The sequence below is a fragment of the Nycticebus coucang genome, chromosome 12 (genome assembly GCF_027406575.1).
Source record: "Nycticebus coucang isolate mNycCou1 chromosome 12, mNycCou1.pri, whole genome shotgun sequence".
In the NCBI taxonomy this organism is placed as follows: domain Eukaryota; kingdom Metazoa; phylum Chordata; class Mammalia; order Primates; family Lorisidae; genus Nycticebus; species Nycticebus coucang.
In genome coordinates this window covers 81,065,274-81,082,906 of record NC_069791.1, presented here as the reverse complement: position 1 = coordinate 81,082,906, position 17,633 = coordinate 81,065,274, and the positions used below count along the sequence as shown (strand labels likewise).

Here is a 17,633-nt window from a genome sequence, read left to right as displayed (position 1 = left end):
TCAGGAAAATGAGAAATCAGAAAGTCTCGATTATGCAACATAATGTGGTTGTAGCTTCATGTTTCACAGGTTTTGATAACAATAATCTATGTCTGGCAGGTATTTAAATGCATTGTCAAATGCTCAATAGATAAATAAACAATGGTTTTGGCGGCACTCATAGCTCAGTGGGTAGGGTGCTGGCCACATATACGGAGGCTGGTGGGTTCAAGCCCGGCCCAGGACAGCTAAAGCAACAATGACAACTGCAACAACAACAACAAAAAAATAGCTGGGAGTTGTGGTGGGCGTCTGTAGTCCCAGCTACTTGGCAGACTAAAGCAAGAGAATCGCTTAAGCCCAGGAGTTGGAAGTTGCTGTGAGCTGTGATGCCACAGCATTCTACCCAGGGCTACAGCTTGAGACTTTGTCTCAAAAAAAAAAAAAAAATGATTCTTTGGGCTGTTGATAACTAATTATCACTGTTGTTAAAGTTACATACTGACTGATTTGGTATCCTGCTGCCAGCTCTATCAACAGTGCTTTTGATATGTACTGCTGCTCAATGATTCTTTATTTATTTATTTTTTTTTGCAGTGTTTGGCCAGTGCTGGGTTTGAACCTGCCACCTCCGGTATATGGTGCCCTACTCCTTTGAGCCATAGGCACCGCCCTGATCAATGATTCTTTCTTAAATTTTATTTTTAGTATATATTGTGAGGAGTTTTTTTTAATAGATTCACTTTTAGAAATAGAAAGTAATGCTAAGGAATTTTTTTCTTTTTGTATAAGTCCATGACGTTAATAGGTTAGTGAGATCTCTGCATCTCATGTTTTCTTTCCATACCTGGAGTACCTGAGCATTTGACTAAGTTGTCCTGAACCAAGACTCCATGAGTCTTTGAGATGCAAGCCAATTTCTCTTGCTCTCTATTACAAGGATTCTAGCCCATTCTTTTTGCTTGAATGGTTCTATATTTTGATTGCAAGCTGAATTGAATAAAGCTTGAAAGCAGAAAGAATATATATACATATATGTAATGCATAATAAAGGGTAGTTTTACATATATTGTAAAACTAAGACGTTTAGATATTTAAAATTTTTCGTATTTGAATTTTCTTATTGTGAAAGATGGTATGTATGAACTCTGAACAGTGCACATACCATGCCCTATTAACTCACCTAGGTGAATATTAATAAAGACATACAAAATACCAAAACAAATTTTAATAATATTTCTTAGTTACTTATTTAGTAGTTATCTCCATATGACAAAGGTACTCCTGCTCTTTAAGTGTGTACCTGCATCTATAGCTATCTTTTTTTATTTCATATTAATATGAGGGAACAAATTCTTAGATTACATTGTTCTCACTTCCAGAGTAAAGTTCTAATTGTAAAAGAGCCCCTCACCCAGGGGGCATGATATACACTCTCACAAGGTGCACATTAGATAAGATCCCGCCACCTCCCCTCCCTCCTTCTGCCAATTGTCCTTTCCCCTGCCCCTTCCCCCTCCAGCCTGTCTCTACCCCTGTACTAGACTATATTTGTTTTATTGTTCATATGAGCATGTAATTGTTTATATATTGGTTTCATATTAGTATGGAGTACCTTGGATATTTATTTTTCCATTCTTGCAATACTTTACTAAGAACAATGTATTTCAGCTCCATCCAGGTAAATGTAAAAAATGTAAAGTCTCCAACTTTTTTAATGGTTGAATAGTATTCCATGGTATATACATACCACAGTTTGTTGATCCAGTCATGGGTTGATGGGCATTTAGGTTGCTTCCACAACTTGGCAATTATGAATTGAGCTGCAATAAACATTAACATTCTGGTGCAAATGTCTTTGTGGTAAAATGATTTTTGTTCTTCTGAGCGTATCTATCTATCTTATTGCATACATACATATATCTGCATTCACACATAAGAGAAAGTAATGATGTATATTTATTTCATTAAAATATAAATACATATATTTTAAGTGTCAGAACATTATGATATAAGATTTTGTGATGCTTTATGTTTTCAAAAATAATTTGTTTTAACACGATTGCAAGAGGGACTTTGCCTAACAAATGCAATCAGTGTAACCTGGTTTCTTGTCCCCTCAATGAATCCCCAACAATTAAAAAAAACAAAAAAACCTCCTTGAAAAAAAAAAGATGCTAGTGTTCCCCAGATACAAAAAAAAAGTTTGTTTTAGTAACTTTCAGTATATTACTGTTATAAGTCTCTAAAATATCATCAGTAAAGCGATGAAAATACAATGAAAATTGTACCAGTTTCTGCAAGATTGCCTTAGTTTATACTTGTTGTGCTTGTGTAATTATTAATAAGTAATGTCTTTTTTTTTTTTTTTGAGACAGTATCTCACTCTGTCACCCAGGCGGGAGTGCAGTGGTATTATCATAGCTCACTGTAATCTCAAATTTCTAGGCTCATGTGATTCTCTTTTCTCAGCCTCCCAAGTAGTTGGGACTACACGTGCGTGCCACCACATCTAGCTAATATTTTTCATTATTATTATTATTTTTTTTTTTTTGTAGAGAATGTGTCTCTGTTTCGCAGGCTGATAACAAACTCTTAATCTCAAGTGATCTTCCTGCCTTCGCCTCCCAAGTAGGAGCCAACACACCTGGCAATAACTCATAACTTCATTCAAGTAAGTGTCCTTATTTGGATGATAGATTTTGTTTTACATTTAGTACTTAAATTTGTGACATCTAGTTTTATGAAGTCTGATTGTTAACTGAATGCACCTCATCATCAGGATAACTTCAGTTCTAAATATTAACAATGTTTATAGGAAAGTCATAATAATGGCCTTGCACTATTAAAATAAGATGTGTAGATTTACTGTCTGAAAACCATGAGATAACTTCAGATTTTCTATGTTGTTTACATTCTTCATCAGGTGTTAAAAATACACATTTTTAACTCAAACAAATATTTTTTAAAAACCAGTTGATTCCAAGAAGAAGTAGCACTAAATCCCATAGAACATCTTTTGAGGAATGGTGTGCCGTTCCTGTCTTTAATTATTTTTGTCCATCGGAATGTTCAATTCTTATTTTAAATAATAAGCACACATTTACACAATAAATACTTATTTGGTGTTGTTTTTATATTAAAATAGCTACAAATCACCTCATCTTTTTCTCTTTCCATTGGCAAACTTAAGAATCATAATTCATGAGATATAAATTCATGGTATATTTTCACTGCGGTCCCATAAATAGAAATTACTGCTTTTAAAAAGTTTCATCCCTATTTTCTGCTTCTCCCAGCTTCCTTTCCCCAATATCTACATTAAAAATCACTAAAATAAGAACTGTTTTATTTTAATATAAAATAGACATAACAACCAATTATAATATGTTATCTGTGATTGGATTCTTATTTAAAAGCAAAAAATAAATAAATAAATAAATATAAGCAAAAAAGGTGCATAAACTTTTATGGAATTTACAAAAATTGTTAGAAATAAGTGAATTTTAGGACATAAAATTAATATACAAAAATAAGTTTGATTTCTGCAAACTAACAACAATTAGAAATTTAAACTGAAAAATAAAACCATTTAAAATGGCATCAATAAGTTAACTATTTAAAGATAAATATGACAAGTGATAAGACCTATAAATGATGATATTGCTGAGAGAAATTATGAAAAACATATATAAATAGAAAGATATACCATTTACATGAATTAGAAGACTCATTATCTCCACAAATTGATCTACACATTTAACACAAATCTAATAAAAATTGGGTATTGTGTAGAAAAAACAATTTCCCCTGCTGTCACCCCACTACAATCAACACAGAAGACTTCTTTGATTAAATATGTGGGGATTTCTCTCCACCCATAAACAAGCAATCAATTCTTCAGTGGACACCAATAGGTTGTCCTATTATTCTACTTGATTATGATGTAATTTGCCTAAAGATAACATAAGATCCCACAGACTGAGGGCTCAGTATCACCTTGATACCAAAGCCAGGATAGGACACAACCAAAAAGAAAACTACAGATCAATATCCCTTATGAATATAGATGCAAAAATCCTCAATAAAATTTCATCAAAATGAATTCAGCAGCACATCAAAAAAATAATCCAGCTCAGCACCCATAGGTCAGTGGGTACGATACCAGCCATATACACCAAGGTTGGCAGGTTTGAGCCCAGCCCGGGCCTGCTAAACAAACAATGACAACTACAACCAAAAAATAGCCAGGCATTATGGCGGGCACCTGTAGTCCCAGCTACTCAGGGGGATGAGGCAAGAGAATCACTTAAGCCCAAGAATTTGAGGCTGTTGTGAGCTGTGAAGCCACAGCACTCTACCAAGGGTGACATAGTGAGACTCTGTCTCAAAAAAAAAAAAATAATAATAATCCACCACAACCAGTGGTCTTCCTTCCAGAGATGCAAAAATGATTCAACTATTTAAATCCATAAATGTGATTCACCACATAAACAGAAGTAAAAACAAAGACCATATGGTCATTTCAGTCAATGCAGAAAAAGTATTTGACTAAATTCATCATCCTTTAGTAATTAAAAACTCTTAGCAAAATAAGAATAGATGAAACATATTTCAGAATTATAAAAACCATGTACAACAAACTCATATGATACAAAATGGGAATGCTTTCAGCATTCCCCCTTAGAACTGGAATAAGACAAGGATGCCCACTGTCACCACTTCTATTCACTAGCTAGTATGCTATTGAGAATTTTTCCATCTATGTTCACGAGTGATCTTGGTCTGTAGGTGTTGTTGTTGTCGTGTCCTTTCCTGGCTTTGGTATTAGATGGATACTGGCTTCACATAATGAGTTAGGGAGAAATCCCTCCTCAATGTCATGGAATAGTTTCAGTTGGATAAGGAAAAGTTTTTCTTTGTAGGTGTGGTAGTATTCTGCTGTGAATACATCTGGTCCTAGGTTTTTTGTTGTTGTTCAGAGATTTTTTTTTAATTACTGTTTAAATCATACTCCTAATTGGTCTGTTCAGGACTTATATTTCTTCCTGATTCAGGCTTGGGATGTAGTGCTGTTTCCAAAAATAAATCCAAACATCTAGATTTTCTAGTTTGTGTGCACAGAAGTTTTCTTCGAAATAATGGATGATATTTTGCATTTCTGTGGTACCAGTTGTAATGTCGTCTTTTTCATTTCTGATTGGGTTTATATGAATTCTTTCTCTTCTATTTCTGGTTAATCAAGCGAATAGTCTATCAATTTTGTTATAAAATAAACTTCTTATTTCATTGTTTCTTTGTGTTTTTTATTTCCGTTAAACCTAATTCTGCCCTTATATTTGTCATTTATTGTCTTCTGCTGACTTTGGATTTGGCTTGTCCTTCTTTTTCTAGGAACTATGTGAAAATTTAATTTTTGAGTATTTGAAATTTTAAAGACCAGTTTAAATTCTGATTTATCCATCTGGTGGATGTGCTTGGAAAGATTACCTCTGTGAGCTTCCTATTTCCTTGTCAGTTAGAGTTGCTATTTACTTACCATGTTAAAAATGATTAATTTACTCCTTTTCTAAGCAAACCAAGTGGGGCTGTTTTCTTGTCATCTTGTTCTATGGATGCCCTTAAAATCTTGGTTGTTTTTTTACTACCAGAAATTCACTTGTTATTTTCTGAAGAAATTATTAAACCCTATTAAGAACCTCTGCTACTCATCACTTTGCACAACCAATTTTAGGTTGTGGTCAGTGCTGTCTAAGAAAATGTAACAGAGAAATGGGAGAAAAACTGATTGCAGGGAGCAAAAATGAAGCTGATGTACATAGATAAGGATCATAATGGAGGAAAATAAGGTAGGGAAGAAAATTTAAATGATTGCTTTCGTTTCTGGTCACTTCCTACTTTGCATGTAAGTCTTCATGAGTTCTAGCTATACTTCCTGTTCTTGGATGCCATGAAATATACTTGTATGTTTCCAAACTTGCCCTTTATATCCAAGTGAATGGAATATCTATTACTTATTATTCAGTGGTCCCTGACCGAGACATTTGGTCTGTAGCACCTAATCACCATCTTATTTCTATGTAAAAGTAAGTACATATTCCAATTTACCTACTAAATGTTCTTACACTGAAGCCATCTGCATTTGAGAAAAGAAATTTTGGTTCTAAATATATGCCTTCATCATAAAACTTATTTGTGGCAAATAATCAAAACTATATTAATAGCCCTCCTTTTCCATTTTCTTGGAAATAGCATAGAATAAAATAAACAAAAAAATCATATAATTCACCAACTAAAACTTCTTTAATTAATCAAGACTGCATTGGTCAACATTCACTTATTCATAAAAATGAAGAATATTTTATAATGCAGTAATAATGTTAGAAAGTACATTACTCTCTAAGAAGTAAATAGATGAAGCTTGTTATAAATTTGACTTAATGTATGAAAACTAAAAATGTAAATAAAATAAAGTTAAATACATTTTATAAAATGACTTTAGGGGTTATTTAAAAGGAAAATTATTCAAGTGCCCTAGAAAAAATAAAATCACATGCTATAATTTGTAAAGGCTGTGTTAAGATCTTACATGGTAAGGTTGTTAAAAATAGAGAGTATTGGGTGGTGCCTGTGGCTCAGAGGAGTAGGGCGCTGGCCCCATATGCAGGAGGTGGCGGGTTCAAACCCAGCCCCGGCCCCCTCCAAAAAAAAAAAAATAGACAGTGTTCTGCAAAAACATCAACTAAACTCTTCAGATTAAAACATTCAAATTAACAGGATATTTAAAAAATGAATATAAATTATATCTAACTGGCAATCCTTACCTCTTTTTCAGCTTCCTTAAATGTTGTTTCTTTCTCTTTTACTAGCTGCATAAATCTCTGTTTCAACTCTTCTTCTTCCTTCTGACATTGATCAAGGAACTCCTGTCTTTTGGCTTCATAGATTTCTTGAAAACTACAAGGAAATATTTTATAGTATATGTTAGATCCCATATAAAGATATTTATCAACATCCTTTTATGTATAGCAACACAAAATGGAAACTTTAATATAAAATACAAGCACTGAGCCAAAATATTTAATATCAGAGTACACATAGAGTATATGTAAAGACCATTAGACTCTTTAAACACTTTTTTAATCACTGATTTCTTTTCTTCTTTTTTTTTTTTCATTCTTTTTGTAGAGACAGAGTCTCGCTTTCTCGCCTTTGGTCGAGTGCAGTGGTGTCACACAGCTCACAGCAACCTCCAACTCCTGGGCTTAGGTGATTCTCTTGCCCTGTCTCCTCAGTAGCTGGGACTACAGGCGCCCGCCACAACATCCGGCTATTTTTTTGTTGCAGTTTGGCCAGGGCTGGGTATGAACCCACCACCCTCAGGATATGGGGCCCGTGCCCTACCCACTGAACCACAGGTGCCGCCTATCACTGATTTCTTATTCCCAGTGCTTTCCATTATGTCATACTTCTTCATGTCTTTTAACAATAACGTTTGGGGAAACTGCTAATGTTTGAGACTTATTTTCAAAATAGTTATAATAAAGATAGGCATCTTTCAAAAAATCATTCATTTAAAACAGTTAAATTTTTGCTATCTTCAAAGAATGATACATGATACAGCTGAATTATACACACTCCATGCTCATACTTTCGAGGCACAAGTTCTACTCCTCTTCTCCATAGATACATATACCCAAATTTTTTTCACTTGACTTCCAGGACATTGCACTATTTTTCAGCTTCATCAAACAATTCTTAATATCCTTTTCCAATCTTTGTCAGTATTTTCCTAATATTTTTCAATCTCCTTCCTTGTTCTTTTTTTCAAATATGATAAATACAAAAAATTACAACAAAATAATTGTTTTTTTCTTGGATACACATTTCAGCATAACAAATACTAGATACACGTATTTCTGCTTATAAATGAATTCTTGCATGATGTTGCTCCTACTATTTCCATCTAAGTCTAAAGATGATAAAAAAAAAAAAAACACCTAAAACACAAGAAGAGTCAGGACAGAAGAAGTACAATTATTCTCATTCCTAAATTATTGTACTATGTAAGGACTCCTAAATTATCAGTTTGGTTATGTAGTAATATCTATACTTACCTAACTGGCTGGTTGTCTGGGCCCACATCTTTAAAGCCCATTTTCTGCAGTTTACCACACCTATAACATTCATAGTGCTGAATATGGGTTTGTTCTTTCAGGTTTTCCATATTAGTACAAAGAAGCATATCCCGGAGCTTAACAAAGTCACAGTGATTTTCATTTTCCACTAGCAAGAAAGATAATAAATCCACAACATTTTCAATTCCTAGGAATTAGTAAATATTTGTGAATAAATACATTAATGAAAGTGCATTTAAAATAACACATAAGTGATCAATTTGATTAAAACCTATACATTTTTTAGCCATGGAAGCATGGCTATACTATACATATCAATTATAGGCAAAATTTATTTAGAGGTCATCAATTGTCCTTTAAATTTATTACCTACAGAATAAATAAGAAATAGTAAAATAACATTTTATATGCATATATGTTATAGGTTTTAATTAATAATTGTGTATATTACAAACTACCCTTCAGTTATTTCAGAGTGCTAAGAGGATATATAATATAACATTGCTAATGTAAATAATTTTATTAAAGGAAATTCTGTTGACAAAAAGTCTTTCAAGTTGTGTTATCAAATTCCATTCATACGTCACGTTTACAAGGCTACATTAGTAAATATTCAAAATCAATAAATTCATGTGTCTATTTTAATGATACAGAGTGACTGAAAGTAAAAAGATGAAAAAATATTCAATGTAAATGATACTCAAAAGGGAGTAAGTATAGCTATATTTCTATCAGATGAGATAGACTTTAAATTTAAGAATGTAGGAGGTGGAGCAAGATGGCGGCCAAGTAACAGGTTCCCTGCAACTGGGCACAGTGAGTATGGGAGATAAGACTCCAGGCATCTCTGGCTGGTGGGATCTGCCTATAATCATCCCTTTGAGGATACAGGGAGTCAGCAAGGGACTTCTGGACCCCAAGAGGAGGACAAAAACAGTGAAAAACTGGCAAGTGGTTGCATGTGTTCAGTTGACCTAATCCTGCTGGCAGCTGTAAGTAGAAGCAGCAGTGAGACTGCAAACTGGAAAGGCCTTACCTGTGAACTATTTTGGTGTTTTTTGACTTGGCACTCAGTTGAACTGCCTTGGAGAGAGTTTGAGCAGGAGTGTGGAGAACTTTGGGCATTGTCTAGGGCCCCAGACTGAACCGCAGAGCCCGACGGAGCTAATAGTGTTTGGCTGTGGGCCGCAGGGAGCCATTGTGAGAGAACTGCCCTGGCAAGCTCTGCCCTCAGGGTTGCAGAGCAAGGATCAGGTGGGAGCTAGTAACCTAGTGACTGAGCAGCCTAAAAGACGGGGACTGAGCGGCCTTACAGCCTTAACGCTCAGGGACAGAGTGAGACAGGTTTTGGCACACTGGAGCCTCAGGCTGTTGCCCTGGGTAGAGTGCCGTGGCATCACAGCTCATAGCAACCTCAAACTCCTGGTCTTGGTGCTGCCCAGACCTCCATAAGAGCTGCGTCGTGACCCCCGAACCGCAACCCATGCTGCCAGGCCTCCGCATGCCCTGACCAGGAACAGCAGGAGCCACGCAACCCTGCGTCCTCCCTCCTATACCCTCCCTGACTCCACACAGGTCCGCTCATCTTGCCAGGGACTCTAGTAGCCACGTGCCCTCTGGAGCCCTCCCTACCTCTGCACAGAGCCCTTCTCCCAGCCAGAGACTTCTGGAGCCTTGGGCTATCTGTGCAAAAGTCACTGGGCACCAGGCACTCCCAGAACCGTGCACACCACTTCCTGCCCTGTTGCTGGATCTGGGCATGTCACACTCCGGAGCTGCTTCCACAACCAGAACTCCCTGGCTTGGGTGGTGCCAGAGGAACTACACAGGGTCACTCCCTACAAAGATCCAGCAGCAATAGAGTGATCCTGCTGGGGTCTAATCTTGGAGAGACACCTCCCCAACTCTGAGGATGGCCAGAAGGCAATGGTGAAAAACAATCATCAGGCAAAATCAACAGAAAAACTCTGGCAATATGATTAATCAGAGTAGATCAACTCCCCCAAGGATAAATGGGGCAGACACAGCATAAGATCCCATGCACAAACAAATAGCTGAGATGTCAGAAATCAAATTCAGAACCTGGATAGCAAATAAGATTGAATTAGAATTCCAAGCAGTAACCCAAAAGATAGCTCAAGAATTCAAGAATTCAAAGACCAAATGACCAAAGATTTTGACACATTGAGACAAGAAGTTGCAGCCCGCAAAGATTGGAGAAACACAGTAGAATCCCTCAGTAACAGAATGGAGCAAGCAGAAGAAAGGATTTCTGACATTGGAGACAAAGTTTTTGAACACTCCCAAACTCTCAAAGATGAAGAGAAATGGAGGGCAAAAACAGATCACTCTCTCAGAGAGTTCTGGGATAATTCGAAGAAAACTATTATTTGTCTTATAGGGATCCCTGAAAGCGACGAAGTGGCTCCACAAAGCACAGAGTCTCTTCTCTATGAGATTATGAAGGAGAACTTTCCAGACATGCCAAGAGATTCTGAAATTCAGATAGCAGACAGTTTCAGAACTCCAGCATGACTCAATCCAAATAAGACATCCCCCAGACACATCATAATCAATTTCACTAAAGTTAATATGAAGGAGAAAATTCTGAAAGCAGCCAGATGAAAGAAAACCATTACCTATAAGGGCAAGAATATTAGAATAACTGAAGATCTCTCTGCTGAAACCTTTCAAGCTAGAAGAGGATGGTCATCGAATTTTAATCTTCTAAAACAAAGTAACTTTCAACCCAGGATCCTGTACCCAGCTAAACTGAGTTTCATTTATGATGGAGAAATTAAATACTTCAATGACATTCACATGTTGAAGAAATTTGCCATAACTAAACCAGCTCTCCAGGATATTCTCAGACCTATCCTCCATAAAGACCAGCATAATCCTCCACCACGAAAGTAAACCCACCCAGAAAATTTTGATCAAATTCCAACTTCCACAGTTGCAAAAGGATTAAAAATGTCCACCAGACTCTCGAAAGACTTATCAATATTCTCAATTAATGTAAATGGTTTAAATTGTCCTCTAAAGAGGCACAGGTTGGCGGACAGCATACAAAAACTCAAGCCAGATATCAGCTGCATACAAGAATCGCATCTTACATTAAAAGACAGATATAGACTCAAGGTGAAGGGATGGTCATCTATACTCCAGGCAAATGGAAAGCAGAAAAAAGCAGGCATTGCAATCCTATTCGCAGATGCAATAGGCTTTAAACCAACTGAAATAAGGAAGGATAAGGATGGACACTTCATATTTGTTAAAGGTAATACTCAATATGATGAGATTTCAATTATTAATATTTATGCACCCAACCAGAACACACCTCATTTTATAAGAGAAACTCTAACAGACATGACCAACTTGATTTCTTCCAGCTCCATAGGAGTTGGAGATTTTAACACCCCTTTAACAGTGCTGGATAGATCCTCCAAAAAGAAGCTAAGCAAAGAAATCTTAGATTTAAACTTAACCATTCAACACCTGGACTTAACAGACATCTACAGAACATTTCATCCCAACAAAACTGAATACACATTCTTCTCATCAGCCCACGGAACATACTCCAAAATTGACCACATCCTAGGCCACAAATCTAACCTCAGCAAATTTTAAAAAATAGAAATTATTCCTTGCATCTTCTCAGACCATCATGGAATAAAAGTTGAACTCAATAACAACAGGACCCTGCATACCCATACAAAAACATGGAAGCTAAACAACCTTATGCTGAAGGATAGATGGGTTATAGATGAGATTAAGAAGGAAAGTGCCAAATTTTTGGAACAAAACAACAATCAAGACATGAATAAACCTCTGGGATACTGCAATGGCAGTCCTAAGAGGGAAATTTATAGCACTGCAAGCCTTCCTCAAGAAAACGGAAAGAGAGGAAGTTAATAACTTAATGGGATCTCAAGCAACTGGATAAGGAAGAACACTCCAACCCCAAACCCAGCAGAAGAAAAGAAATAACCAAATTAGAGCAGAATTAAATGAAAATGAAAGCAAAAGAATTATACAACAGATCAATAAATCCAAAAGTTGTTTTTTTGTGGCTCAGGGAGTGGGGCGCAGCCCCATATACTAGAGGTGGCAGGTTCAAACCTGGCCCTGGCCAAAGCTGCAAAAAAAAAAAAAAAAAAAAGAAAAGAAAGAAAAGAAAAGATAAATAAAATAGATAAACCTTTGGCCAACCTAACCAGGAAAAAAAGAGTAAAATCTCTAATTTCATCAATCAGAAATGGTAATGATGAAATAACAACAGACCCCTCAGAAATTCAAAAAATCCTTAACGAATACTACAAGAAACTCTACTCTCAGAAATATGAAAATCTGAAAGAAATCGACCAATACCTGGAAGTACACCACCTACCAGGACTTAGCCAGAATGAAGTGGAAATGTTGAACAGGCCTATATCAAAGTGCTGAAATAGCATCAACTATACAAAATCTCCCTAAAAAGAAAATCCCAGGACCAGATGGCTTTATGTCAGAATTCTACCAAACTTTTAAAGAAGAAATAGTACCTATATTACTAAACCTCTTCCAAAATATAGGAAAAAAAGGAATATTACCCAACACATTCTATGAAGCAATCACCTTGATCCCCAAACCAGGGAAAGACCCAACAAGAAAAGAAAATTATAGACCAATATCACCAATGAATATGGATGCTAAAATACTCAATAAGATCCTAACAAACAGAATCCAACAACACATCAAAAAAATTATACACCATGACCAAGTGGGATTTATCCCAGGGTCTCAAGGCTGGTTCAATATACGTAAATCTATAAATGTAATTCAGCACATAAACAAACTAAAAAATAAGGACCACATGATTCTTTCAATTGATGCAGAAAAGCTTTTGATAATATCCAGCATCCCTTCATGATTAGAATACTTAAGAAAATTGGTATAGAAGGGACATTTCTTAAACTAATAGAGGCTATCCACAGTAAACCCACAGCCAATATGGTATTAAATGGAGTTAAATTGAAATCATTTCTACTTAGATCAGGAACCAGGCAAGGTTGCCCATTGTCTCCATTGCTCTTTAACATTGTAATGGAAGTTTTAGCCATTGCAATTAGGGAAGAAAAGGCGATCAAGGGTATCCACATAGGGTCAGAAGAGATCAAACTTTCACTCTTCACAGATGATATGATCGTATATCTGGAAAACACTAGGGATTCTACTACAAAACTTTTAGAAGTGATCAAGGAATACAGCAATGTCTCAAGCTACAAAATCAACATTCGTAAATCTGTAGCCTTTATATATACCAACAATTACCAAGCCAAAAAAACAGTCAAGGACTCTATTCCTTTCACAGTAGTACTAAAGAAGATGAAATATTTGGGAGTATACCTAACAAAGGACATGAAAGATCTCTACAAAGAGAACTATGAAACTTTAAGAAAAGAAATAGCTGAAGATGTTAACAAATGGAAAAACATACCATGCTCATGGCTGGGAAGAATCAACATTGTTAAAATGTCTATACTACCCAAAGCAATATATAATTTTAATGCAATTCCTATTAAAGCTCCATTGTCATATTTTAAAGATCTTGAAAAAATAATACCTCAAATAGCCAAAAGATTACTCAGCAATAAAAACACAGCAGGAGGAATCACGCTACCAGACCTGAGACTGTACTATAAATAGATAGTGATCAAAACAGTATGGTATTGGCACAAAAACAGAGAAGTAGATGTCTGGAGCAGAATACAGAGCCAAGAGATGAATCTAGCTACTTACCGTTATTTGATCTTTGACAAGCCAATTAAAAACATTCAGTGGGGGAAAAGATTCCCTATTTAACAAATTGTGCTGGGTGATCTGGCTGGCAACCTGTAGAAGATTGAAACTGGACCCACACCTTTCACCATTAACTAAGATAGACTCTCACTGGATAAAAGATTTAAACTTAAGACATGAAACTACAAAAATACTTGAAGAAAGTATTTTTGGGAAATACTCTTTCCCAAACTCTTGGGAAAACTCTTGAAGGAATCGGCCTGGGTGAATATTTTATGAGGAGGACTCCCCAGGCAATTGAAGGAGTAACAAAAATACACTACTGGGACCTGATCAAACTAAAAAGCTTCTGCACAGCCAAGAACATAGTAAGTAAAGCAAGCAGACAGCCCTCAGAATGGGAGAGAATATTTGCAGGTTATACTTCTGATAAAGGTGTAATAACCAGAATCCACAGAGAACTCAAACATATTAGCAAGAGAAGAATACGTGATCCCATCTCAGGGTGGGCAAGGGACTTGAAGAGAAACTTCTCTAAAGAAGACAGACGTACAGTCTACAAACACATGAAAAAAAGCTCATCATCCTTAATCATCAGAGAAATGCAAATCAAAACCACTTTGAGATATCATCTAACCCTAGTAAGAGTAGCCCACATAGCAAAATCCCAAAACCAGAGATGTTGGTGTGAATGTGGAGAAAAGGGCACACTTCTACACTGCTGGTGGGAATGCACACTAATACGTTCCTTCTGGAAGGATGTTTGGAGAATACTTAGAGACCTAAAAATAGACCTGCCATTCGATCCTATAATTCCTTTACTAGATTTATACCACTTTATACTAGAAGACCAAAAATCACAATGTAACAAAGACATCTGCACCAGAATGTTTATTGCAACCCAATTCATAATTGCTAAGTCATGGAAGAAGCCCAAGTGCCCATCAACCCACGAATGAACCAACAAATTGTGGTACATGTATACCATGGAATATTACGCAGCCTTAAAGAAAGATGGAGACTTTACCTCTTTCATGTTTACATGCATGGAGCTTGAACATATTCTTCTTAGCAAAGTATCTCAGGAATGGAAGAAAAAGTATCCAATGTACTCAGCCCTACTATAAAGCTAAATTATAGCTTTCACATGAAGGCTATAACTCAACTATAGCACAAGGCTATGAGGAAAGGGCCAAGGAAGGGGAAGGGAGGGGGGAGGTTTGGATGGAGGGAAGGCAATGGGTGGGGCCACACCTATGGTGCATCTTAGAATGGGTACAGGCGAAACTTACTAAAGGCAGAATACCAATGTCTACATACAATAACTAAGAAAATGCCATGAAGGCTACGTTGAACAGTTTGATGAGAATATTTCACATTGTATATGAAACCAGCACATTGTACCCCTTGATTGCACTAATGTACACAGCTATGAGTTAACAATAAAAAAAAAGAAAGAGGGTGGCGCCTGTGGCTCAGTCGGTAAGGCAACAGCCCCATATACCGAGGGTGGTGGGTTCAAACCCGGCCCCCGGCTGAACTGCAAACCAAAAAATAGCTGGGCGTTGTGGCGGGCGCCTGTAGTCCCAGCTACTCGGGAGGCTGAGGCAAGAATCGCTTCAGCCCAGGAGTTGGAGGTTGCTGTGAGCTGTGTGATGCCATGGCACTCTACCAAGGGCCATAAAGTGAGACTCTGTCTCTACAAAAAAAAAAAAAAGAAAGAAGAGCATTTAAACAGGAAGAAAATGAACAGAATTGTTCAAGAGAAAGATAATTATTGTATACGTCTAAGTCATAAGAATGTCTGGAATAAAATTATATGACAGAAAAAATAAAATAAATTTAAGACTGTAAAACAAGATAAAGAAGGTCATCATATTAAAAAGGTATTCATATAATGATAAATGATGCAATTCTACAAATAATATAAAACCTAAATATACCTAAATATATAAAACAAATGTTAATAGATCTTAAGGGAGAATTAGTCTATAACACAATAATAGTAGAGGACTTAGATACTTCACTTTGAGAAATGGACAGATCACCCAAATAGAAAATCAGTAAGAACATATCATACTTAAAATACACTTTAGACCAATTAGACCAAACAGAAACATATGGGCTATTCTATCCAATAGGGACAGAATTCGTGTTTTTCTCAAGCAGACAACATTCTCCAGGATAGATTATATGTTAGGCCACAAAAGTCTTAATAAATTTAAGAAGACTGAAATAAAAAATGAGAGTGCAGCTCTCTTTCTGACTTGTCAGTTTGAATACATTAGAATCCCAGAAGTGGGATTTCTAAATCCTATAGTAATTCTACTTTTAGTTTTTGAGGAACCTTCATACTATTTTCCAAATGGCTCTACTATTTTCCATTTCCACCAACAGTGTGTAAGGATATCCTTTTCTTCACATGTTTGCCAGCACTTATTATCTAGCTTTTCGTTAATAACCATTCTAATAGGCATGAAGTGGTATCTCATTGTAGATTTGTAATTTACATTTCTCTAATAATTAGGGATATTGTGTATACAAGGTGAGACATTTAAGTTCTTGAACTCATCCTAGAAAAAGTGTTGTGTGCCTCATTGCTGAATATCACTATAATCACCTTTAAAGTGCTCCCCTGGAGAAGCTGTGCATTGATGCCAGCACCTAGTCCCCTTTTCAAAGCAGTTTTGGAACTCTTTTTCTGGAATAGCCATCAGTGATATCATTGTATGAGTTGTGATAATTAAGTTCACTAACTCATCCCAGAAAAATTAATTCACAAAATTAATTCAAGAGGGATAACAGACATAAATGTAAAATATGGAACCATAAAACTGCTAGAAGAAAATGTTGTAAAAACTATTCTAAATACCAGTCTAGGCAAAAAAATTATGAAGAAGATCCCAGTGGCAATTACAGCAACAATGAAAATAAATAAATGGGACTTGATTAAATCAAAAAGCTTCTTCACAGCTAAAGAATTAATAAAACAGAGCAGATAGATAATGTACAGAATTGGAGAAAATATTCACAAGCTAATAAAGGGGTAATAGCTGGAATCTATAAGAACTCAAGCAAATCAGCAAGAAAAAACAAACAATCCCATTAAAAAGTGGGCAAAAGACATAAACGGAAGCTTTTCAAAAAAAGATAGACAAATGGCCAATAAACTTATGAAAAGTGCACAACATCACTTATAATCAGGGAAATGTAAGTTGAAATCACAAAGTGATATTATCTTACCATGGTTAGAATGGCTTGTATCAAAAAGTGCAGAAACAATAGATGCTGGCATAGACACAGACATAAAGGAATGTTTATACACTTTTGGTGCAACTGCAAATTAGTAAAACCTCTGTGGAAACAGTTTGGAGATTCCTCAAAGAATTAAAAGTAGACCTACCATTTGATCCAGCAAATCCACTACTGGGGATTTCCACAAAGGAAAAGAAATCATTTTATCAAAAATATACCTGCACTCAAATGTTTATTGAAGCACGGTTCACATTTGCAAGATGTGGAATCAACCCAAGTGCCCATCAATTAATTCACAACTGGATTAACAAAATGTGGCATATGTGTTCTGTAGACTACTACTCCACTGTGAAAAATGATGAATTGAGACCCTTTGTAACAATTTGGATGGAACAGGAGACCATTATCCTAAATGAAATACCTAAAGAATAGGAAAATAAATATCATATGTATTCTTTAATAAACTTTAATTGATGAACA

General features: G+C 36.0%; 1 protein-coding gene across 1 annotated transcript in view; it reads right to left on the bottom strand.

Annotated features, from left to right (window-relative positions):
- The window catches only part of SEPTIN14 (septin 14), a 59,746-nt gene that overhangs the window by 2,518 nt on the left and 39,595 nt on the right, over nt 1–17,633 (bottom strand). Inside the window, exons 7-8 of the mRNA XM_053555180.1 lie at nt 8,097–8,265; nt 6,804–6,936 (exon numbers count right to left, since the gene is read on the bottom strand). Coding sequence (XP_053411155.1) covers nt 6,804–6,936; nt 8,097–8,265 — 302 coding nt within the window. The remainder of the gene's footprint in view (nt 1–6,803; nt 6,937–8,096; nt 8,266–17,633) is intronic.